We start from the raw sequence: 24,699 nt of genomic DNA on the forward strand, positions 1-24,699 counted from the left end.
GAGTCCCGTCGGAACTGAGCGATTTCCCTCCAAAACTGCGCACATTACGCACGTTCACATGTGAACTGTCAACTTTGAACTTTGAACCGGTCACTTTGATCGACGTCAGAACACTGACTGTGCGAAAGAATGCGAATGAGTTTACGAGCGCTGTGCAGGTGATGGTTGCCAGGGAATGATGGCAGGTATTCGCAGGGCGGCCATTTCGCGCACGTCACCGCTGCACACGTGCATACGATTACTGCCTGATGACGGAGGAACACGACAAACCATCAACCGGCCGACGACAACATCGCGAACGCGACTGATTTGTGAAATATATATTGTGGCGGCGAGGCGCGTCGGAGCGCCCGAAAGAAAACTATAAAACAAATCCCTCCTACTCCCGCCGTGTGCCAATGTGCCAACAATATTATACGATTTTTTAATTGTCCCCTTTTTGCATGGGGTGGGAACGACTGTTTTCTCTAAGCTTAGAAGCCTAACAGAATCATATTTAACCAGTGAGAAACAAAAATCTCACCAACGTCAAAAATCAAATTTTCAGAACAAAAAATGCTTTGATTTTATTTTCCCACTATTCCATTATCCTCCAATACAAAGTAGATCGTTTAGTAAACAGTTTAATAACCATTTTGTTTGGTTTTTTTACCCTCAACAGTTGGTTTAAACGAGACCGCATTTTTCCTGTTATTTGGCGGCCATCACTGCGGCGGCATTAATTGGATCGATTCGAATCAAATTACGACAACATCATCCGACCAGATGGACGTCACATAAAACACAATTACTGATTAGCTTTCGATTAGAAAAAAGCTCCTTTGGTGATCAGCTCCAGCCGGCGTTTTAATCATCATCGAATTTTTGTTTGAAAAAACGTTGATAAAATTATTGCATGTTCGGTTTGCACGTTTGCTTAGCCGCACTAATTGAACAAAAAGGTTAAATAAGTTGATTAATTAATTTATACATGCTATGCACACAGTGTGGCACGATTAACATAAGTTAAAATTAACCTTCAAAGCGTTAAACTGCCAGATTACTTAATAAGCTATTAATTAGTTCTAATTAATAGAAATGTTGCAGTATTGGGTTATTTGAAACAAAATTTGAACAAAACATATACGTTTTAATTATAATTATTAAAAATAAACAAAAATTTAGTTAATAAATGCATGTGAATAAATAAACATAAATTCTTTCAAGTTTTTTCACGAAATGAACTTAAAAGAGCGCGAAAAATCCAACGAAAGCAAAGATCAAACAGTCAAATGTTTATGCATAAAACGAAAGTATATTTTAATACCGAAATTGTTTATCCAATCTGATCGCGAATGATTTATGGCGTGCCGCGCATTTTTCTACGTTTTATTGCGCGTGTGTTTTGTTTTGCTGACAAGTTTATAACTTCTAATGAAGCAATAAAGCATTCTGGCCGTTGTAATTGTGGTCGCGTCTATTGTTTTCAATTAGTTTTCAATGCGCTACACCGTTCGGCGTTTATCGTTTGTTAATTTTAATGCGTGCATGTGTGTTCATTCAGCAGGTAGGCGAAGCAGGCGCGCTCAATGCGCCAGCAATGTTGTGTGCATTGTATTCGTTTAACAATTGAACCGCTTACGAGGAAAACAATGAGTGTCTGTAACTAATGTTTTAATTGCGGGTGTTGACTGTGGTCATGCCGCCAATGCATAAATTGGCATAAATATTACCAATATCATCGGTATTTTACATGAAAATTTTGCAATTTTTGTTATTTGACACGTTTTTATTGATTTTTTTCTGTTTTTGATAATTTTTTGTGGCAAAATATATGAAATTGCGCAGTAGAACGTAAATTATTCATCAAAATATGTGTGTATTGCAAATATTCGCTTATTTAACATTAAAATTATTGAATATTGTTTTAAATTTGCTAAAAATAATCACAAAAACGCATAAAATATAAAATATCAGGTTAAAAACCTTGAATTTGAGAAAGAGAGAATTTTTTTAACAAAAATACAAAGTTTTAGCAATGTTTATTACGTTTTTATTGCGAATTATCGCAATATATTCAAAAACTTATTTATTGTTAAATTTAATTGTTATATTTGTATAAAATATTTATGATTTTCACTCTTAGTGTAAAATTTTGCATTGTTCAATGTTTAATCAACTGTAAAATCTTTTCAGGCAATTTAATCCAATCTATGCTGATTGTTCCCGACATGATTTAAACAAATTGTTTTGGTAGCCGTAGTCGAACTAATTTCCGAATAATTTACATATAATAAATTAAATTATACTACTCCACCCGCTTCTGTTATATTTGTTAGGTAATATTTATGAACTTGTGGGCGGTTTTAGATTTTTGTTCAACTGTCATCCAACTCCGTGTTGGATTCTTACTAATATCTTTTGGCGTTATATGATGTTAATAAATTCAGCACAATATGTAACGTATTTATTGCGTGTTCTACTCACAAGTCATTCTGCACGTTGGCGGCACTCCAATGAAATAAATTCACGCACGCAGCGCGAACACCCACTTCCTGGTATCAACATGACCGACACGAAACTAATCCGATGCACACACAATCCGCGGTAGTGTATCTCATGCTGTGTGCGCCGTCTCGCAATCCGCGTATATACTCGGAGGTTTTTCACGCCTTCTAGGAAACAAGGCATGCAGCCATGACAAAAGCAATCGCTGAACGTCTCGTCGTGTCTTCTTCGATTGCACATTCGCATTGCGTATTTATTCAAACGGATTCACTCCCACTGCCATGACTTTATAACGCAATCTTTTCCAAGACATATTTTCAGCTTTTATTATGCATGCTCAATTCGAGAATATGTGATGGGTACCCAAAAATCCCTTGTTTGCTCGCCTGACAATGGCGGATCCTTTTTTGCGACCCTTTCTTGCCTGGCCTTTCCAAAAGGGTCATTTAAATATTCAGATCTCTACAGACAAAAGTTTTTTTTATATAAAGCCGCAATGTTTTGCAAATGCCGCCGAGGGAAATTTGGAAACTTTCTAAAATGTTTGACCCTTGAGGTCCTATTGGAAAAAAAAAGATGCCTGCGTGACCTACTTTGGATGACCAACCCTCTTGGAAATTAGAAACCTCCATTGAAAAAACCACAAGAAAAAAAAGAGAAATCGCCATTTATCTTGGAAATATCTTTGATTCATCCCCACAAAACCAAAAAAAAAAAACAAGAAAGTCAAAGATTTGTATCTTGGAAGAAAGCTAAACATTTTCTTGCTTAGTATCATTTTGAATTTCATCGAGTGAATGTCTAAATATTTTTATTTTTATAATTATGTGTATATTGGAAAAGTGCAAAGTGTGCCTCATTTAAAATGTAAATTATGTTAATATAAATAACGTAATTGTTAAGTTGTGTTACCACGCGTGTTTGTAACGTCGAATAATTACACTTAATTGAAGTAATTACACGTGAACATTCATTAGTGACATGAGTGCTAAAGTCAATGTTTTACCACAATTAAATACCTACAACACAACGCAGAGAAAGGAAAAAAGATAATCTTACGTCAATTCTAAAAGTAAGCAGAATATTAATCTACTTAATGTCATAAATAATTATGAGTAAGTTATATTTTTGTTAATTATGATAACCTTTGACTTTGAATGTGATACAACTAATAAAAGTTGTCAGGTCGATGATGATTGATCTTGTGTACAAGACTGGATGCGCGGGCGTCGCGCGCACACCGCGTCGCGACGCTCGTCGATATATCAAGATGGCCGACTTTCACAAAGTCTCAATTCAAACATTAGGGTGCGACGCTATGTTATATTATTATCAAAATTTTAGATTAATGTAGAAAATTACTTATTCAGAATTAATTTGTGATAAATACCTAACAAACAAATCAAATATTTACCGCGTGCGGCGCAATGTAGGCGCTTATTCATACAAAAAGCCGCGAGGCATCGTGTAGACGTCTGGGGGCCGCCCTGAATTAACACATTCTCACACGCACACGCACGCACAATTTGTGTTTGTGATTTTCAGTGTAAAACATGCACAACCCCCATGGTGATTAGGTAAATCGGAACAAATGTAAATTAAACATTATGTGATAAATTACATTAAACACAATTAAATTTCAATCAAAAACAAATAAAAAATTAAACAATTTTTGATTTGATTAAGTTTTTCGTGAATGTTATTCAAGTAAGAAAGTTTGTAGTTGTATTTTACGATAAGGGCGCGGTGCCCGAACAATACGCGTCTGTGAAGTCCTATAGAATGACAAAGTTTTCCGGATTCCCGACCGGGGATCTCGTTATCTTTCTAGCCCGCTTCGCGTTTCCCTTCCGCAACAATCTGCGAAGGCCTTATGTTCGTTAACACATTTATACACATAGAAACAGGGTTGGAGTTTGTAAAGTAGTCCACATCCGGATGCAACAGTTTAATTAATTTACAATGGACGCAGATACCAAAATCAAAGCAGATTCTTGTGTGTAAGCATGCGATGTGAGCGTGGAAAAGGGTTAAAACATGCAGAGTGGAAGGCACGCACGGGTCGCCAATTAACTCGTCGCACAGCGTTAATTAACTGGGAGACCGTGGCGACCATGGCTGACAGCACTCTGGCTCTAAATTTATAATTCATGCCGGCAGTCCACATGCGAGCAATTAATGAGCTAAAAACCTGCTAAACGCTTCAACAAAACGCTGTTGGTTTTGGTTCTTGATTTCACTTTTATCGGCGTCTATTTTACACAGCTTCACATTGAATTTAGTTTCGACTAGTTGGATGGTGACTAGTTTAGGTAGGGATTATCTCGTTGAGTGTGCGTGTGTGTCAACTAATGGCTTTCGGTTGTTTATTTATAGATTAGAATGGTACTTACCAACGTGTTGGTTTGTTGGCAGCGGTTGTCGGTTGGAAACACACATGGCGTCTGGTCGGTGCCGGCACGATGCTAATCGGCGAACGCGACGCGTGCAATTAGCGTTGACGGTGGTGGCGGTGGCGGCGGCGCCGAAATTCTGTGTGTGCTATATATCGGTACGCGATGCACCGCTTCGGCGCTCTCACCTATCGCGAGTCGATGGTCGCCCGCGGCTGTCGAACACGACTAATGACTGTCACAGCACCGGCACCCTGCACGCTCGGCCTCGGCCTCATACCTATAGGTATATGGCATGCGGATTGCATATAGCATATAGGAGGGGCCCCAGCGCAGTCGTATACATCTTAGTGTTATGGCCGCTACTCACATTGGAAGATAGGCCATCAAGCATGTCGTATATACCGCACAGCGAGAGAGCTGGCGATTGTAAAACTTTTAGGACACTTTGCGAACCCCCCTAACCGGCGCGCGGCTCGCTTCTCGCCGACGACGGCGGATACGCGCGACGCGCTCTTCTAATATCCGGATGAATGGCGGCGGCGGTGGCTCGCCGAGAGACGCTCTTCGTCCGACGCACATGCCTACATAGGGGACCCCTCCGCGTCTCCGCGCGGCCGTGCCGTACCGCCGTGCGCTTCCACTCTTTTCTGTTTTCGTTTAATGCGTTTCTGTTTTCCTTTTCGTTTCGTCTCTGTGTGCAATGCTCTAATATACGCCGGGATCCGGAGCGCGGCTCATAAATCGTAAACATCCCCCGTCGGTTCTTCCAGGCGCGCTCTCCTTCGTGAGAACCCACCCCTTCTTTGGCGCGTCAGAGCCAGCAGCTTGGAACGGCGAGCATATTCGTCAAATAAGGCGAAAACGAAACACGTCGGGCGGTGGGAAAAGGAAAACACCCTTATTTTTCGATGGAGACCTGCTCCACAGCTAGTAGAACTGTTCGGAACAACGCATGCAATGCACGTACCTACTGCATTTCTGCACTTTTTGCAGTGTCTAAATAACTCTACTTAGAGACACTAATTATACCTCTGAGAGAAGACATCCAGAGGGGAAAACTTGCGGCAAGCCGACTCATTATGTACCTTCAACTTGAAACAGATTTTTGGTCCTAACCTACAATTAATTCAAGTAAAACATTTTGTGTCTTCTTGTAAAACATTTATCTCTGGAGTAAGAACATTTATTTCACTACAATAAATTTATTTCTTATTTAAACAACCCTTTAGAGGCATTTATATTCAGAACAACAAAATATTCTCCAACTGGATATAAATTTTGTGTAAAACAATGAGTCCTATAAAAGTCTCTTCCACAGACAACAAATAACAAAACAGGAAATATTAATTTGTGTTAATTTAACGTCCAAGCCAAGCTGAATGTTAATGTGTCTGTAACTTAAACAAAAAATAAAGAAAGAGAATATCAGTTGAATAATACACAAAAACAACTCTTACTTTCATTCCGTAAGCAGTTGTGACTTGTGACCAAAACTGTGTAACTTTAATTCTGGTGTGGCCAATGGTGCAATTGAAGCACTTGATGAAGCATAAAAGCTTCAACCAGAACACATTTCAGATGAGATACGAGCACACATTTAAGATGATATCAATTTTAAGGCCTCACAAAAAGTGTAACAGACAGTATTGTTGACGCAAAGCAGACGCTTGTTAAGACAAAATATGATCCTACACGCTGCACGCCCAACAAACACCCAACATCTTGCGTGCTTCACATACTTATATTGCCCGTCTGTTTGTTCAACCTGTCTTGGAGACATGAATTAATGTGCAAACACCGTATATAAGCAATTTGGGTCTGTGCCATTGGTGTGTTCATGAATTCTCTTCTTGATGCAATGCCAAACTTAAACAAACTAAAATCTACAAATATTTGTAAGCTACTTAAGTCAATTCCACGGACGACGAATAAAATAATAAATCCAACGGGACAAAAATGGCTGTTGTAGTCTGATCCGCTCATAACTTATTCATATCCAATATTTTAGAATCAACGACCATGAAATATGAAACATTTTCAGTGGAGGGTTTCTGAAAAGAGGGAAAAACTTGCGCGGCGGCAAATGGCTCGTGACGCCGGAGCTTTTACTTAATTTGTTTGCTTCTCGGGCTGGTGCACTTTCGTACATTTTGTTTTTCGGATTAAAGACAACAGCGACGGAGGAATCACGACGGACGTTTCCACTCGGTTTGATTCTCTCATTTCCTTAATGCGCCTTCCAGACTGCTTAGCAGCAGCGGACGAGCCGCACAAAAACGAACAACAAATCTGTGCGGAGAAGATGTGGCTGCTAGAAATGAGAAATATCCACACAAAAGATCACAACACATCCGAATAACCAGTTTCACTAATCTACAGCAATGGGATTCATTTGGAAAAACAACAACTTGCAATCATGCAACTTTGTATTTTGTGGTATTCTAAAGATAATAAAATAACTTCTGCATTTAAGTGTATAAGGGTTTCAAGTTGCTATGTGGGCGCAAAATATTTATGGTATTTTCTATCAAAACAAAGAATTTGTATCTTAAGTGCAATTATAAGTCACTCAATTTGTATTGAGGTAATTTTGAGTCATTTTTTTACATCTACGCGTGAAATAATAATTTATGACATTTTGTATCATGACAATTATGCAACACCAACATAAATCACGTCCTGCATAAAATCCAAAGTTTTTACTTTCATCTTACTCATACTATTACTAAATTAAACAATTTTTTAAATAAATTTTTCTATACCTACAAAAATAAATAGGTATCTGATACTTTCAACTTGCAAAAAACACTGCAGAAGTTCCTGCAAGTAAAACAAGATCCTCCGCGTTGTAGCAACTCTACGCAAGCTCGTTTTCTGTTCCCCTTCCTTTAAAATTCTGCGCTATGAAACAGTATTACGATAAAGAAACAAGCGAGAGTGAAAAAGCAGCAGGGATATTTGAGCAGCGCTCACCAAACTGAGAGAGAAATGATACTGTCTCTTTTTCTATCGATGGGAGGAGTCAGGCAAACCGGTTTGACGCCCGTTACAACGCAGTGTAACGATTTGTCGGAGCGCACCGACGCGCTCTGCTGTTCTCCTGATCAATTTTACCCGCTCGTTCGTTCGGCAACCGAACGAACTGAATTGCCGAACGAGTCGAATGCGAACGAACACGAATGCAGTACACACACAAGTCAGGCAGAGAAAGAACCCAACTGCAAAAAAGCTCTATATAGTTATAGACGGAATCAGAAGCAGTTACGGTGAGAGTTTTTACTTGATAACTTTTTTTAAGTTGCTTAATCAGCAGGTTTATTTATTTTGTGATTGTTTATTTATTTTGTAAGGCATATTAACTGCATTTTCAATGTAATTTTAGCTTGTTTTTAACACGCGCGAAATTTTTGTCAAATTTTTACGCTGTTTTCAGAACGGAGTAAAAAAAAAGTTTATTTTAGCGTTTAAAAATTTTTAACGGCTTCTAAAACCTTATAAATATCATTAAAACGCTAAAAAATTGTAAATTTTTAAATCGGTGCCAATCGTTTGTGGTCGGAGCACGTGGTCTCCCACTCCTAGCTCATTTCCGATCTTACCTACTCTACCTACTCAAATAGTAAGCAGGTAGTAGTAAATTCGCTTAATCTATGCCAGCAGTAGTATTTTACAACCACAGCATACAAAAGCAACTCTCATGCTTCATTATAACACCAAATATATTAAATATTATCTTCATTTACCTTTTGTTGCATATTTCTCGACAATCTTCCGCTAGAAACACATAAAAATAAAAATTTAACAATTTTTTGTAAAATTAAGGAAATCATGGGCATTACTTCTAAAAGCATTTTTTGTTCATCATTGTCTTGCAGTGTCTTAATTCCGGCACTCTACTTACTCAGATCGTAATCGTTTATAATAAGTTTTCATTCATTTTTCTCATGTGTATTACATTTATACATAAACACAACAATGCATTTTGAACACAACAAGTTAAAAAATAATCAATCATAAAAATATAATAGGTACTTTCAAATCGACAATAAAAATTAAATCGCTTAACGTATTTAGGTACAAAGAATTAATTCATAATTAATTTCTAAACGTATTAACTCTTCGCATACACACACAAACACGACTTACACATTCATACAGTCATACCCACGTGTTTTATTCTTCGTTGTTACATCTTGACGAATTTCCATCGGTTTGCAATAATTTTACAATGCTTGTCATTTATTTTATATTCAAGTATTATGCAATAATTACAATAGTTTATTCATTTAGATAATTAATTAATTAAGAGATCAATAAATATTCAGTTTATATTATTATGTATAAGTGCTAAGAATCCAACGAATCGGCCATCATTTAAAAGTCATTCTAGTACGTTGTTTGTCACCCGAGAGAGGATCAATCAATCAATGCGAAATCAAGAGGACTGTGAGAAGGATGAGAGAAGAGAAATAATAATCATTATAATTATCATATATCCGATTATGTACAACATGTTATTTAGTATTAGTGTTTAATTTACTCATTATCATTAGAATAAGGTAATCCTTACTTATGCGTGCGTTCGTCCTCCGCCAGGAATGACAAATTGCACCAATTTATTTCCGCTCCGAATGATAATAGACGGCAGGCGGCAGAGACATCACACACTTTTGTTAATAAATTCGGTTTCTAGATGAGGTCCTGACGAGCTCGTCTCTTGCTTGCTTACATATTTAATACCTCTTACAGGGGCATCTAAAGGTCATTACATACAACGTAATATTACTGCAATGTGTGTGGACTCATAACGTATACAAGAAGCGCCGATATTTACAAAATTCGCTGTTTTTTTGGATACGGGAGGTTCGAAAGCGCACTGTAGATGTCGAACGAATGATGCTCAGAGTGTTTATCCGATGTTTACTGGCCTTTCGGCTTGTGATAAACGCGCGCGCGTTTGATGTGGCTCTGAAATCCCGACACGTCGTACTTACTTATCGCATAGTTTATATTGTTGTGTGTGTTTGAATAACCTTACATATATATGTACTTATTTCTTCTTTGCAATAATTTACTATACACATTCAGACTACGGCAACATTGAATACATAGTAAAATACCATATAATAACGACTTACATCATAATGTTATAACCTACTAAAAAGACATTGACAGTCGAATATGTACAGAGTATATTAATTGTAATTAATATTTGTGTGTTTTTTGTATGTTTGTGTGTGTGTTTTGAATATTTGTGTTTTGTGTGTGTGTGTACCTTGCAAATAATTAATTATTCAAAGTCGCTTTTCGTCTACTGCTGCTTCGTTTTTTTCTTTTAATTAATTAATATATATTTATATTTATATACTTTTTGTCGTTCATAATTATTTATCATTTAGGTAGTTAATTATAATGTATTACTTTATTTAAAGTGACTCGTTCTCCTGAAGTCTCTCGGCGTCTCCTAGCTCTCAATCGCGGAATGCTTTGCATCCGATTTCAGCGCTCAAAATTACAAAATTACAAAACAATTAATCATAAAACAATGCATCCGATCAAAACAAAAGTAATGTTGCACAAGCCCTAAACGTACTAAATATCAACCATGTGTGCGAATTCTCATCATCATTGATTTCATTTCATTTGAGTTCTATACGCATAAATTCCCTCTTCACATCTTTGGCACAGCAAAGAACTTATACTTATCTAATTAAATATTACAAACTTTGAGGTCCTCAGTCGTCGTCGGAGGTGTCGTCGAGGAGCCTCTCCCACCACGCAAGTCCACGCGTTACGTCCGTGTTCGTTTGCACAGTTTACAACACACAATGATGAAAAAAAAACAAGAAAACAGGAAACAAAGAGTTCAATTCAATAAGTATGCATCATTATCAAAAACTAAAACAGTCCCCTTATCCCCCTCCCACGGTAAATCGGCAGCAAAAGAGAGTTCGTCCCAATTAGGCGGCCAGCCCGTGGTGACCCAACACGACCCCGGAGAACCCCGTCGGTCACTGATGATGCTTGAGCGCTCCGTTCGCCGCCACGTGATGATTAACAACGTGGTGCTGCGAGTGCACGTGGTGATGCGCCGACGGATGATGCCCGTGATGGTTCTGGTTGTTCGTGTTGGCGTTGTTATTGTTCTGCGGCTGGTTGGTCTGCCGCTGCTGCGTCTTCTTGTTCTTCATCCGCCGATTCTGGAACCAGATCTTCACCTGTCGCTCGGTGAGGTTGAGGTTGCGCGCGAGCTCCCAGCGCTTCTGTTTGCTGACGTACGCGTTGAAGAGGAACTCTTTCTCTAGTTCGAGCGTCTGAAACTTCGAATATGGTTTGCGCTTCTTCCGCACCGTCACCTGACCGGTCCATTCCAGTGGGTTGGCGCCGGCGCAGGGGACACTCACTCCCATTGAACTTAGTGAACCTGTCGGACAAAACAGAACAAAATCCACATAATATTAACATAACACACAACGTATATTTGTATGTGTGTAAAATGTGTAAGGGAGCATTCCGTGACTTTCTACAATCAGCTGTTTTCCAGCCTGGTGGATGACGTCACCCTCGACATCGAGTCGAGTCGGATATAATGTGCGGTCGTTATTCTTCGAACCCTACACAGACCCAAAGTGTTCCATCTCTTTCTAATATAAGCATGACACAAGTATACGGAACAGAAATTTTTGGTCCCGTTGATAAACTTGAATTTTTTCTTCTTAAAATTTTGACCTGATTTAATAATTGATGTTTTTACTAGAAAATAATTCATCACTGGAGAGTACACACATTTACCAAAACAAAACGACAGTTTTATGCCATTACTACATTATTTTACTATGTAATAAAACTGACCTAGGCAATGAAGTCGTTTAAAATCGTGAATGAAGCTATTAATTATTATTGCACGTCTATAAAATGCTTTTGTAAATATATAGGTACCTACATATGAACGAATATATTAGGTATATGAAACGAAACGGTTAATTTTATTGACTCTTAAATGTTTGCGCGGTGTGTTATTGTAGTAATTTTTTCGTGTATGGTAAATATTTTCGCGCGCGCGAGCTTAATTAGTCCGTTTTTCCTGGTTGCTATTTTCGGAATGCTTTTGAAATAAGCGCGGCAGCAGCATATATTTCGATTAAATCACCGAGCTCCCAAGGCCAACTTGTTAACGTTACGACACACTACTTCTCGCGTTGTTGTTTTTTGTTTTATTTTTTTCGGTTGTTATTGCGTAAGTTTACAATGAATTTTCAGCGAGGAATAGTTTTCGAGGGTGACGCAGCGTGTGCACGAGGAAACACATTCGCTCAACGAGGGGAACTTTTCCTTGGAGCCACACAGCCAGGTCTAATCTAATGGGCTGCTTCTGTCTCTCTCTGTCGCGCTGATTGTTGAGACGGTTGAGGAAACAGTGTGGGGCAAGGCTCGAGTCAGCATGCAGCATGTGGAACGTGCCGTTTCGGTGCGTGTCTCACTCGGTCGGTTATGCGAGCTCATCACGTTTACGTGTGTTGTAACAGAGCGATGTGCTCACACTATTTAGCTCACAAAAACTAAAACCTTATGCCATCTAGTGTGCGTTGTGGGAAGTAGCTGGTTCATTCATGCTTTGCGTTTTATTGGTTTCGATTGCGGCGTGTGTTTGTGTGTGTATAATGTGTGAGAGTATTTTTATTACCTGGCGGTGGGTAAGGTGTAGACGGCAGAGGTTCGGAAGCGTAGTTCCGCAGGCCGTAGCCGCCGTCGTGTGCGTGCGCAAAGCCGGCCGACTCGGCGGCCATCGCCGCCGCCGCCACCACGCGGTTGCGTTCATCGGCGGGCGTCAAATAGGGGACGGGTTGATGCGCGTCGACATGGTGTCGTGATGCCGCCGACGAGTACGGCGAGTAGTTGCACCAGGACGACGACGAGAAGCTCTGATGGCACGATGAGACTGTTGGGTCAGCGCTGGGCCCCGCTGCCGACACTGCCGAGTATTTATACTCAGGAGTGCCACCAGCAGCGGCAGTGGCAGCAGGTGACCAGAAGGATAATGCCCCTTTGCGTGAATCCCGCCCGCCCGTAGGGTCAGCCGCCAGGTTGTAATAGGTAGGCGCATTGGCGTACTGATGGTGGTTGAGACCCACAGTGGATTCGAAGGCGGTGGCGCCCGCATGGTGGTTATCCGAGGGAGAGTAATTCCACGGTTGACCATGATGCGAGTGCCGGATGACACTTGGCTCTGCACACTCCCCATACCCGCCTGCTGAACCCAGCCGCTTTGCGGGAATATGCAGTGGCCCCGCTGATCCACTGTTGCTCGTCACGCTCGCCGGTGATGAACTGGACGTGGCCGAGGTGGTCGCCGTGGGCGGCGGCACCGTCGCCGGGCTGGTCATGCCGCTGTTGCTGATCGGCGTTGCTGCACTCTGCGGGGCGGGCGGGGGGCTTTCCTCGTACAGGCCGCCGTTCATCATCGACCACCACGTCACCCCGGTGGAAGTCCCCGCTCCGGTGGCTGGGGAGGATCCGGGGGGATGCACATGGTCGTACAGGGTGGGCGCCGCGCACGCCACGGGGTCCGCGATGGTGAGGATGATTGTTGCCGCAAGGGGATCACAGCATCGGAGGGGAGCGGAGCGCGCGAGCGAAGCCCGGTGTGTTGGCGCGTATCAGTCAGGCGGCAGACGTCACGCAGGGATGATGTTAGCACACAAGACGCGCACGCAGGAATCAAGACGATGGAGTTTATGAAAACAATAACAGTACTCAAATGAGTTACAATTTCACACACCACTTTGAGAGTCAGTCAAATATTCGGTAGATACAAGTTGACGAGTTGTGCTTGTTTTACTTTTACTTTCAACGCAACACTGTGTGCTATTTGCTTAAACACTATAAATATATTAGTGCGTTATTAGCGCCCGGGTATAAATCATAAGGTGATCCACACACACATGCACACCGGCACGAGAGCAGCTATTACACCCGTTTTATGGACTGTAAATTAATTTATTGACGGTCGTAACTTTTGATTTGTTTGCGACTATTATAATATTTTATTTTTATTGTGGGCACGTTGTATTTTCATTGAAGCCACTCGAATGCATCGTCCACGCAGAGTCAAATTGATGAATTGATCCAATTGGATTTGCTGAACGAGGTGTCACTAAATGGTGCACTATTTCAAGTCCCCGAAAAGCTAGACCAGCTGATTGAGAAGACCTTGATGCCTTCGTTAGCTGAACACCTCGTCCCACCAAGCTGGCAGGCAGGCAGCAATTTCACTCTCTGTTATGAGGTCGTATTTCAATAATTTGTGCCCTTTTCTAACAGGCACAATGGTTGTGGCCCACCGCACTTCACAAATCTTCTAGTTTATGATAGGTTTTTTTTGTCCTTTTCTTGTAGATTGCTGATTTTTTTTCTGTCGTAGTAAATATGACAATAGGACGTAAGCCGGGTATCCAAAACTTTCCAAACTTTTTTTTTTCACGTAAAACCTTTTTGTGCTTTTAAACTTTCCAACAACTTTTTCTCGTTGCAGTTGTTGTGTGTATAAACTCGCGAAGTGCCGATGTGTCGCAGCGAGCGTGTGATGTGCTTTTACGCGGAGAGTTGCGTCAAGTTCGCGATGTCATGTGTGGACTCGGATCGTGGCGACTGACAGCGACGGACAGGTTGCAGGCGCACACTGAACGCTCGACGTCTCGCGCTTATTCCTCGTTGCTCGACGGCCGCGTCTCCGGCGGCAAGCGGTCGGCTGGCATCGGCGACGCGCGCGCTTTCTACCGGCCGCTCGCAGGACTCCCGACAAGCTACACGCGAGCAGCGCGACGCGAGGGAAAGCTCCTAAGCTCGCCAGCGCTCGCACGCATCCTGCGCGCCGTTGCGCGATCACAGACACACGTCCCGAGGCGGGTTCATGTCAGGCACGCGTTGCAAGCACCAACAACGCGAGCTTTTGTTCGCATGCAACACACACATTTATTCTATTCTAAGCGCATTTCAATCAAGATTTATACCAGTTAAAAAATTTTAAACCAAGAAAATTGTTTTGTCTACTTATTAATTATTTTTAAATTTTATTTTAAAATTTTTATTAATTTTGTTCAAAATTTTATTGCAAAACCTCAACTTTGAGTCCATTTCAAACCCCTTGCTTAATATTCATTAATTTCTCTGCAACGAATGTATGTGGTAAAGTAATACGCGAGACTTTGGGACTTGTTACTGCAAAGGGGCCTTCTATTACAATTCAACAATGAAATTGCGCTTGTTATGCCGTTAAAATTGGTCACGAGGACTGCGCGCTCGTAAAATTCCAACGCCCGCAGGTAGAGATACAAGAGATACACCGTTGATGCTCGAGCACAATCCGTAAATCGTATCTTTTTGTATGCGCAAAGTTTTCGTCATGTTTTTATCAAAATACAAGCGAAATTAATCAATTTACAAGTTTTACACATTGAAGTTTCAAGTAGTTTGCACGTTTAAAGCTTTCCGTGATTACTGATCACAATATGGTAGAGTTTGCGAACATGGCGCGCGTCACCCCGCCTCCAGCGCGAGCATGGCGTGTATTTATACGCGGGGCTGTGCGCCAATCTTGGTAGCCTAACCCCCAGACGCAAACTTCCATTAAAAACTCAATATTTTTTAAAATTTTCATTAAAAATCAATTTTTAACTTGTTTTAGTTATCAACTCGTCAACTGTGTGTACCAAAAAATTATTTTATTTAATAAAAGCTCAAATTTAATACAAACCTTGGTGAAACCCGGAACGAGCGGAGAATACTCTCGAGAGTCTGCGAAATCAACACAACATATTAAATAAGCACATATTAATAACAGCTTTTATCTTAACGAGCACAATAACGGTAGATAATTTCGCGCATAATGCAGCTGTTACTATGTTGTTTATTTTGCCACGTAACACGGATATTTGATATCTGGGCGGAGTAAATGTAGGAGAAATCAAACAAGAGGGCAATGAATGCGTTTAGGTATAGTGATACAAATATCCAAGGCTCGGATACGTCGGCGCTAATAGCAACTGTGAGTTTATGTCTGCAGCAAAAGCAAAATAAACACGTCTTCCGGCATGCAGCTGAAAATTATGTGACAGCATAAGCTGCGAGCGGAGATTAACTCTCAACTTATCGAAGCGATGTGGATATTGGTACGGCACGTTCGCAATCTGCCCTCGGTGAGCTTTGACTTTGCGCGTTCGACAAACTTGTAACATATTATCGCAACATACAACAAAAAAACATGGCGGACAACTCACACCTATTATAAGGGTATTATTTTGTGTTTTGTGGCGGTACGCACCTGCTAGACAACTCGAAAGGATGAAATACTCGCTCCACGTCGGTGAACAGCTTGAAGCATTAATAGAAAACGGTGCTTAATTGAAAATCAAGCCTGAAACAAACAAAAAAAGACAAAAATTTAACATTTTTTTGTTTTATTTTCTGCGTACCAGCCCCCGAAGGGGTGAAAATGGTTATAAAACTCCACCACTGTGTTTAATTGGGGCGCGCGTTTGGAGAAATGTTAAAATAATGCAAATGACGTCCGACATTGTCTCTATACGCACGACAAAAGCTTCCTTTCACAAAAGGCGCAAATATAAAGCGCGCCTAGAAGAAATAAAAAAGAACAATAGCCCAGAACCGAATGGCGCACGAAACACAACGAAAAATAAAGACATAACAATAACGAGGAAGAAAATTTATTCAAAATGGTTATAATAAAGATATCACGCGAGGAAAGACGCCTCGAAACGCCTTAGGGCCATCATCATCAAGCACACAAGCCGGCGGACAGATTTCTATACGAAAGAAAATATCAATTTCATCAACATTCATAGACACTCACCAAAAAAAGCATCATGTGAATTGTGAAACAAAAAAAAAGTCGCTTTTGGCATTGAAATAAATTTTGCAGTGAATTTTCTTTGTTATTAGCTTTACTACTGTGTTTTTTGTGGGCGCTTCACTTCAATTAAACTAAGAGCCGTTTAATTATTGCATAAACACGTCGTTACGATAATAATTAAGTTAATATACGTTTTAGCATACCATATGCACACACCACGCCGCATTTCCATAACCATCGCGGGCTCTAGATTTAATGTCGCCGTTTACGAATGCGATGAGATGCTGTGTGTGCCGCATTTAATATAAAAATGTATGTCGCCATAAAAATGATTTATTGTTTGCTGTGCGGTGTGTATGAGTGCGGCCGCGGCGTGAAATACCGTAAGAAGTGGTCATTTGTGCGCTTTTTGCATTTTTTTACACTTTTTTTGCTTAATGCGTGTGACAATGCAAGCACGTGGGCTAGAAAATTGCATTTACGTGTAATTCGGTTTCTAAACCGGAAAAAAACAACTGTAAACGGAACTAAAATAACTGCGAGCGCTTTTATTTGAGATTTGTCTTTGTGTACATGTTTATAAGGCCTATGCGCCTATAGTAAATCATATTTTTTTATGATAACAACTCCCGGGTTGGCGCGTGGTCGTTTTGTTTTCCCTTTGCGGATATTCCACCCCCGCGATGGTGGAATATAGTATAGTGCGCATGTAAATGTTGTGTGCGTATGCGATTTTTCCGAGATTGCTCCCAGTTCTCCTGCGTATATGGAAATATTTCCAATTCACCAAATTGATTCTTTTTTATTACGCCGCGTTCCATCTCTGTCTGTGTTTGCCAATCGACCAATATAGATATGTTCAGAAACAAACAAAAGGGTAAGGGTAAGAGTTGATCAATATTTGGAAATTTTGGTTTTCGGCTGGTAAAACTTTTGCAATTTCTGAATCACGATAGAAATCAGTCAACCAAACACAATAATCAAACTTTTTTGTTATTCAAGCAGATAATCAGTAAACAAGTTAATTTTTTTCTCTCTGATGTTTCCCAATTTGCTCTACAGCTCATGTCCAAGGGGTTAAAAGTTATGACGTAGCAGGGAGTCTACCGCCAAGGGAATTAAGACATGATGGCAAAGGGACTATATTGTTGTCCGTGCAAACTCTAATATACAACAAACTATGCCCCTACAAAACACAACGCACATCTCTGCAGTCTTATCATGTCCAATGTCTTAGTATAATTGATATTTGTGGCTTTTGCGGCGGCGTCCCTTTTGTCCTCCCAAACTAACGCGCGCGGACCTTTTGTCGCCCTGCACCAGCTTGGACACAGAATTACGCAGCAGACTATTTGCCGTTTTGGCGAGCGAACACACAACCGGGCCCAAAATGAAATCGTCTTCGTCGGGGTTGTCGGGGTCCAGTTGCGCTTTATCTCTCCCCAAGATGTCTCCATAAACTCTGATTACACGCCCCAAGTTAACCCGCGTGCATGTATACAGACGCACATCGCAATAACACGCAGGCCTTCGTCTTCACTCATCTTTCCATTCTTTCATTTTCTCATCTCGTCTCATTGCGTTTGTTCAATTTCCCAGGCAGATATTACCAGCAGACGGCCATGGTGAGGCGGAGCACGGGGATGCCGACGAAAGTCGTCAAAAGAAAGAACAATTAAACTTTTTTTTCTTCACTGCCATGCAAAGAAGACGCATAAAGTGTATAAAAATTATGCCATTCAAAACGTGGAATGGTGGTAATAATTTTGAATCAAACCCCTGCTTATATTTAGGGACGATCATATTATAAGAAGCTTAAAAGTCCCCTTTGCCACGCAAAAATAAAACATTCAAAAGTTTTAAATAAGAAAATTTTGTTTTTGAACAGTTTTTTAGATAAAAGCAATTTTTTGTTGATAAAGTTTTATGAAATCAATTATGTGCTGCTTGTAGGCGATCACAAGCCAATGAGAAATCGCCCCGGAGGTCGAAAGCAAACCCATGTCGGCACTCAACTAGTAGTTCCTTAGTTCCTTGGCCTTCGACCAGGCTCTCTCATTTTCTCTCCGCTGTTATACTTGTTTGCCACGAGAAAGTTGCGCTTTCGGGCATAATAATAATAAAAAAAACCGCCCTCAACGTTCGGACTTTTACTTATTCATTGCCCATTGGCCATATAAAAGGGTCACTTAGATATTGCCCCTGGACTTTCTCCATTCGAAAGCCAGTCCGTTGCTGGGACGAGGAATGAACAATGAAGAAGGAAGACGGCGTGGCGAAAACAAGCAAAAACTCTTTAGTAACTCTTGAGCGACCATGCTCGAAATTGCATCCACGGTGAAGAGCATAGCGAATACGAATGCAATTTCGTTGATGATTTCAGTTTGTATCCTGCGCATGCAAAAACAAAAGAAAGCCTTGAAAGGATTTGAAAAAACAAAACGTCGAAGTGAATTTCTCAGAAATAAAACCGGAAATCAACAGAATGCAGAAAAACACGCAAGTTGAATAAAGGAGATAAAGAACGCGTTGAATTATTCCACACACACGCAAAGTGTTTTCACGTGAAACAAGTTCCCGGTTTCGCGTCTAGATCTAATCGAGCATCTTGCACTTTTCTGTAGCAACTTTTCCACGCGCCAGACGCTTTTCACATCACGTCACTCGGTTTCTTTTTTCTTGACGTTTTTCTGTGCAACATAAGCCATAAATTCTATTCATCACTGGATTTCAAATCCAACCAATCCCTCTCGGAGTGGAGTTGAAGTCAACACGCCATGCTGTTCACATATTTCGTTGCATTTTATTGAGCTTTCGCATTGTAGACGTGTTCGCATTGCTAATTTTGTTGTTACACCCAGGATTAAGTTCATAATTTAGATTAATGTCAGTTTATGTTAAAAATTTAAGGCGGAGAAGAAGAAGAAAAATACCTGCTGCATAATACGAACAGCGACCGGTTAATAATCATATTTTTGTGTCATTTTAATTCTCCAATTCCATTATTTTTATTCATTTTATACTCGCGCAGAGTCTGCGTTCGCACATGTGTTTTAATGACAATCTGCACCTTGTGATAGCGATCTCTTCGTGTGTGCGAATGCTTAATATGGAAGGTTAATATCAATCTGACGATCGCAGAGGGCCGCGCGGGATGTCTGCGATTAATAAATTCGTTTAATTTATTTTTACAATAATAACGGCGTTCCGCGTCCTGGCGTCTCTCGGCCAATCGACACTCGAGCCGCACTCGCGCCGACACCGTACTTATTTACATACAAATTGTTCAGGTTTCCGCGCGCATTTTTATTCCTGCGTGTGCGCACACACATGTGTAGCCTATACTGCGTCGAGATTTGTATGTTTTTTCTGAAATTTATTTTCGTATCAATGCGTTACGCCGCAAGGCATTTACGTATTCCAATCGGAGAGGCCTTGACGGCGACGTTTACATGCTGTGACTGATAAATAAGCTAGAAACTAGAATTCTACAAGAATGTTATTTTAACTGAAGAAATTTTTAGTATAATTTTCATTAACCGATAGAAATCTTAATCTGGTGATTGCCTCCGGCCTTCCAGAGCTCTTTTAGCGACTTTTCAAAGTAAATCTCTCCGTTGGTGAAGTGTCATCAAGATGATTGAGTTTCAGCTCCGTGGAGCAATCTGATGCACGTCTCTGAACGTGGAATATGCAAACTGATAGTCTACGCGAGAGGATCTCAAAGATATAAGATTGCTAAAGGGCGCACAGGCGTACGGCTTTCAGAGAAAAGTATTGGAAAAGAATTGAAGGTCTTATCGATAAAGGGCCTCAGCCTCAAGTTCGGTGAACGAAAGCAGCCCGCCTCATCTTTTCTCTGTGTTTGTCTGTGTATATGTGTGAGGTGGCTGCTGAAAGACGTAGAAAAGAACGCTCGACGCAATGAAACGGAGGGTGCTTACCAAAAGACGCCTCGAACGATAGAACGATGGCTGAATGCAAAAGGAGGGATTTATTCACACGCACACACATTTCCATCCACACCTACCTACAGTGTACATTGTGTTTCTAACCAAGGTAAACTCAAAACTCTCTACAAGCTCCAAACACTTTGATTAGACTCCAAATTGGTCATCAGCGTCTCCTCTTGCATCCGCATCAAATCCCGACGAAACTAATTATCAAATTCCATTTTGAACTCATCACGCTACAAGTTCTAACACATGGTAGATGAATCAGACAAAGACAATCAGCAACCAAACACACACAGACGCAGAATTGTTCCCGAGCTCTTTTATTTTGCGCCCAGCACGCACACGAAAATATATCAGAGCGTTCAGTGGAAGATGATATACGAGGACGGCTTGGCGTGGCATAAGCGTCGGAAAGGATTTGAAAGTTGAAGCCTCCGAACGCTTTCGGTTTATGGTTTCCCAGCGCCCGTGCATGTTTGGTGTGTTTTTTTATTCGCATAGAAAGCGATGGATATTTTTAAAAGTTTTTAGACTATTTTACATGTATTTTACCCTTAAACGTCTCCGAGTAGAAAATTCATGCTTTCTATGAATTTATATAAGCACTGCAGTGATTTTAAGAAATAAAATCACAGAATATCAAAATACAAAACATTCGAAACATTTAGAAATGAAACTGGATAACGCCATATACGATTATAACTATATTTTACTACAGTGCGCATTAATTATGGAATTTTCGAGTTTTTAGCTTTTAAAAGTCTGTGTGTACAGAACGCGCGCTTAAAACGTAATATAGATATAAATTCAACTGTGATCCACACACTTATACACTAATAGTAAGAGTTCGTTGATCACAATAAAGATACGACTACTTTAAACGCGTTTAAAACGTTTTTGTGTGTGCTAGGTGAACGTAGAAAATGTATAAATCAAGTAAAGGAATAAAGGTGCAGACAGTGGCAGAACAATTCGAATGCAAATTTTGTTTTTATAACAAAAATGCCGCACATAAAGGTATCGCCCATTCCGATCTAATTAGTATCCGGGAAATTACAATTGTTGAGCAGTTGTGGTTGTTATTAACGACTAAAGACTAAAGACACTCAAGTGCACAACATGCACAACAGATGACTATGACTGTTGAGTAGTCAGTCTTGTTATAAGTTAACTTATGTGAGCAAAGCGGCATCTGTTTGGTTGCGCACTGCGGTTGGAAGAAAAAGGGTGGTCGTTAGCTGCTTCGTTAATCAAGATAAATTTAGATCAGAATGGCACGTGAAGGGGTGGCACGTCGGCAGTTGGATGTTGTGCATGTTAAAAAGCTTCCTGTTTTACGGCGAGAGGTGTATTTTTACATTTTTCTCTGCTCCCTCTTAATACAAATGAAGGATAATGAGGCACGGCAACCCCACAAGAACAAAAATCTCTTAAATTCTTATCAGGAGAAGAGCGGCAGTAAAATGAAAAGAAAAAAAAACTTTAAAGATATTGACTGGTTGAATAATTCATTAATCACTAAACTATGGCTGTCTTTTTATACTTAAGTCAAGATGGTGACATCCTTTGGACCTATGAGAAGGAATTGAATATGATAATTTTGTAATATCAACGTCGCGCATTCGTAATGAATGCATACGAGTAGTAGGTACCTAGTGAAACTCCCAAAGTTATAACTAAGCTTTCGGAAGTAAAGCCGAAACACTTTGGGATGAATATTAACCCCGAGGATTCTCGGAGCAAGTTGCCGCGTTGTAATTTCCATTCGCATCTCGCATCTCCCATCCTCATTCGCATCTTTAGGTTGCCTGGTTTGTGTCGTCGAGCGTTTCGCATTGTTAACCACTTTTCCTCGCTACACACGCCACAGCGAACCCTTTCGGGGCTGACAACATTTCAGCCGGAAAGGGGTGTGCACACTGCTGGGCATTAAAGAAACGGCGTCGTTAGGACCCGACCAAGAATCCTAGGAAATGAAGGAACGAAGGAATCGTCGTTCCACGCCCTTGACAACGGCCGAAAAGTCATCGTTCACAGTATTCTACCAACTCCAACTCCAACTTGTTCTGCTCTCTTTTGCAATAAAACATCTCCAACACCGAAAAAGCTGGGTATTTTACATTTCATTAAACATTCAACTTTAACTCGACAAAAATTCCTTCCTTTGTTGAATCACATCAACACAATTCTTTTGAATACATTGAATTCAGAAGGAAACCATGTTGGAAGTAGGCAGCGGCAGGTATAGACTGACTATTCACAGCGACTACCAATGCCGAAGCGCATTGCGAGGTCGACAGACATTCGCTCGGTGAGTGTAGCTTGATGGTCTCTCCACGACTGCAAACTGCAAGCTTACTGATACGCTGCATAAACTATTGTTGCTTAAGGGGTGGGGGAACAAGACCCACTCCATGATTTTACTACAGCTGGACTATGGTTGAGTCTAGGCTAGACTAACTATCACCTCTACCTGTGTAACATGCTGTGCTCCTGTCACAAAATATATTCAGAATGCAATGTATATTAGTTTAAATAATACAAAAGAACGATTGTTTATATAAATATCACGTGGTTGGCGAGTGTGAAATCGTGCGTGGATTTTTATGCGTGCGCTGCCATCAATGAGGAGGAACCAGAATTAGCACGACGCACGCATGTTTTTTTGTCAAGTGGAATGAATAAAGCATGGTTTGTGTAGTTAGAGTGGGGGTAATAATTTTTATATTCAAAATAAATGAATAAAAATGGCCAAAATGATTTTTTAAGTAAAAACTTAAATTTTATGTAAAATTCTTAAATTTTTCAATTTTGAAGTTTGCAATGGTTGCACGCATCTCTTCTTCTTTCTGATTGATAATAAACCTTCCCACCATGCTTCCCAAACCGATGGTTCTACTCCTCTATAAAATGGATTCATACACAGCCAGCCATTTGCTTTGGCTTCGCCTGCGTTTTCTATTTCGTTTCTATTCCTAGTTCTAAGTCTATCGCCGCATGGCCGAAGGTGGTTTTAGGCCAAGAGTATGATCTATTGCTACATACTTGCGACCAGGAGCGCAGCAGGCGTATGCAGGTGTGCTGCGCGCGATGCACTGGATGCACTCCGCGGCCAGTGCAACTGCAGCGCCGACCCACTCCGACTCTCCAATACTGCGACCTGTCCGACCTGCTTCGCGTTGACCACTCATGGTCAAGCACTACTAACTACCAACTTACAACTCCAGTAGGTATGGTAGATATTATAATTATACACTACTAAAATTATACTAGCCAATTGTTGCACTTTATCCTTGTGCTATTATAAATTTATTTAAATAAATTGCAGGTTGATAGATTTTTAGATTCTGGTCGCAAAAATACAATTTATTGAGACGTGTGGAGAATAAGAAGTTAATAAGACCGGGAAAACTACTTAGGAACGTTATATAAAGCGAGGAAAAACGCCACATGCGACAAATGGTTCTGATTGCATGATACGTGCCCAGAGGAAACAAAAAAAGAAAAAATATTTTTTCTTTAGTAAAAATGATTGGAAATGAAATAAAAGCAAAAAACCCTTCTTCCAAGTAATATCTTCGAAAATGTGACCCAAAAATGAATTCCTATAGCAAATTCCTACAAAGTTGCTAATAGCCCATAAATAAATCTCAATTTTTTGTTCCAGCTGTCCTAATTCTCCTAAAATTGTCTCCAAAAAGAGTTAAATATCCCAGATGTCAAAATCAAAACAAAAAATACGTCGTAAATGTATCCTCACCATGACCTAATTTTTTCCGTCACAATTTCTTCCGCTTTTGATCAACCATCGACCAGAGCGGTCCGGTGTGTGCGTGATAAACGCTGGGTTCGTTTAAGGCTTCAGAGGTTTACGACGTGGCCGCACTCGCTGATATAATACAGTTATAAGATGCGAGAATGAGCAGAAGATCCTCGGCGCAACCCGCAATACCGTAAAATATTCAGTTTTTGCTCCCAGTGAGCGGACCCA

At 40.5% G+C, this 24,699-nt stretch overlaps 1 protein-coding gene across 3 annotated transcripts in view; it reads right to left on the reverse strand.

Moving 5' to 3' along the window:
- Positions 1 to 9,115: 9,115 nt before the first annotated feature.
- The window catches only part of Abd-B (Abdominal B), a 44,232-nt gene continuing 28,648 nt past the window's right edge, over positions 9,116 to 24,699 (reverse strand). For 2 of the 3 annotated variants that reach the window (XM_065300789.1, XM_065300790.1), the window contains exons 3-6: positions 16,204 to 16,296; positions 15,637 to 15,677; positions 12,568 to 13,386; positions 9,116 to 11,307 (exon numbers count right to left, since the gene is read on the reverse strand). In XM_065300789.1, coding sequence (XP_065156861.1) covers positions 10,895 to 11,307; positions 12,568 to 13,345 — 1,191 coding nt within the window. In that variant the 5' untranslated portion in view covers positions 13,346 to 13,386; positions 15,637 to 15,677; positions 16,204 to 16,296 and the 3' untranslated portion in view covers positions 9,116 to 10,894. Of the gene's footprint in view, positions 11,308 to 12,567; positions 14,592 to 15,636; positions 15,678 to 16,203; positions 16,297 to 24,699 lie in introns of those variants that run through there. The other variant, XM_065300788.1, reaches the window with a different exon arrangement.

Source organism: Atheta coriaria, unplaced genomic scaffold (genome assembly GCF_025399875.1).
Source record: "Atheta coriaria isolate IRGN ID8LTWV9N9 unplaced genomic scaffold, Caltech_Dcor_3.1 hic_scaffold_4_pilon, whole genome shotgun sequence".
Classification (NCBI taxonomy): Eukaryota; Metazoa; Arthropoda; class Insecta; order Coleoptera; family Staphylinidae; genus Dalotia; species Dalotia coriaria.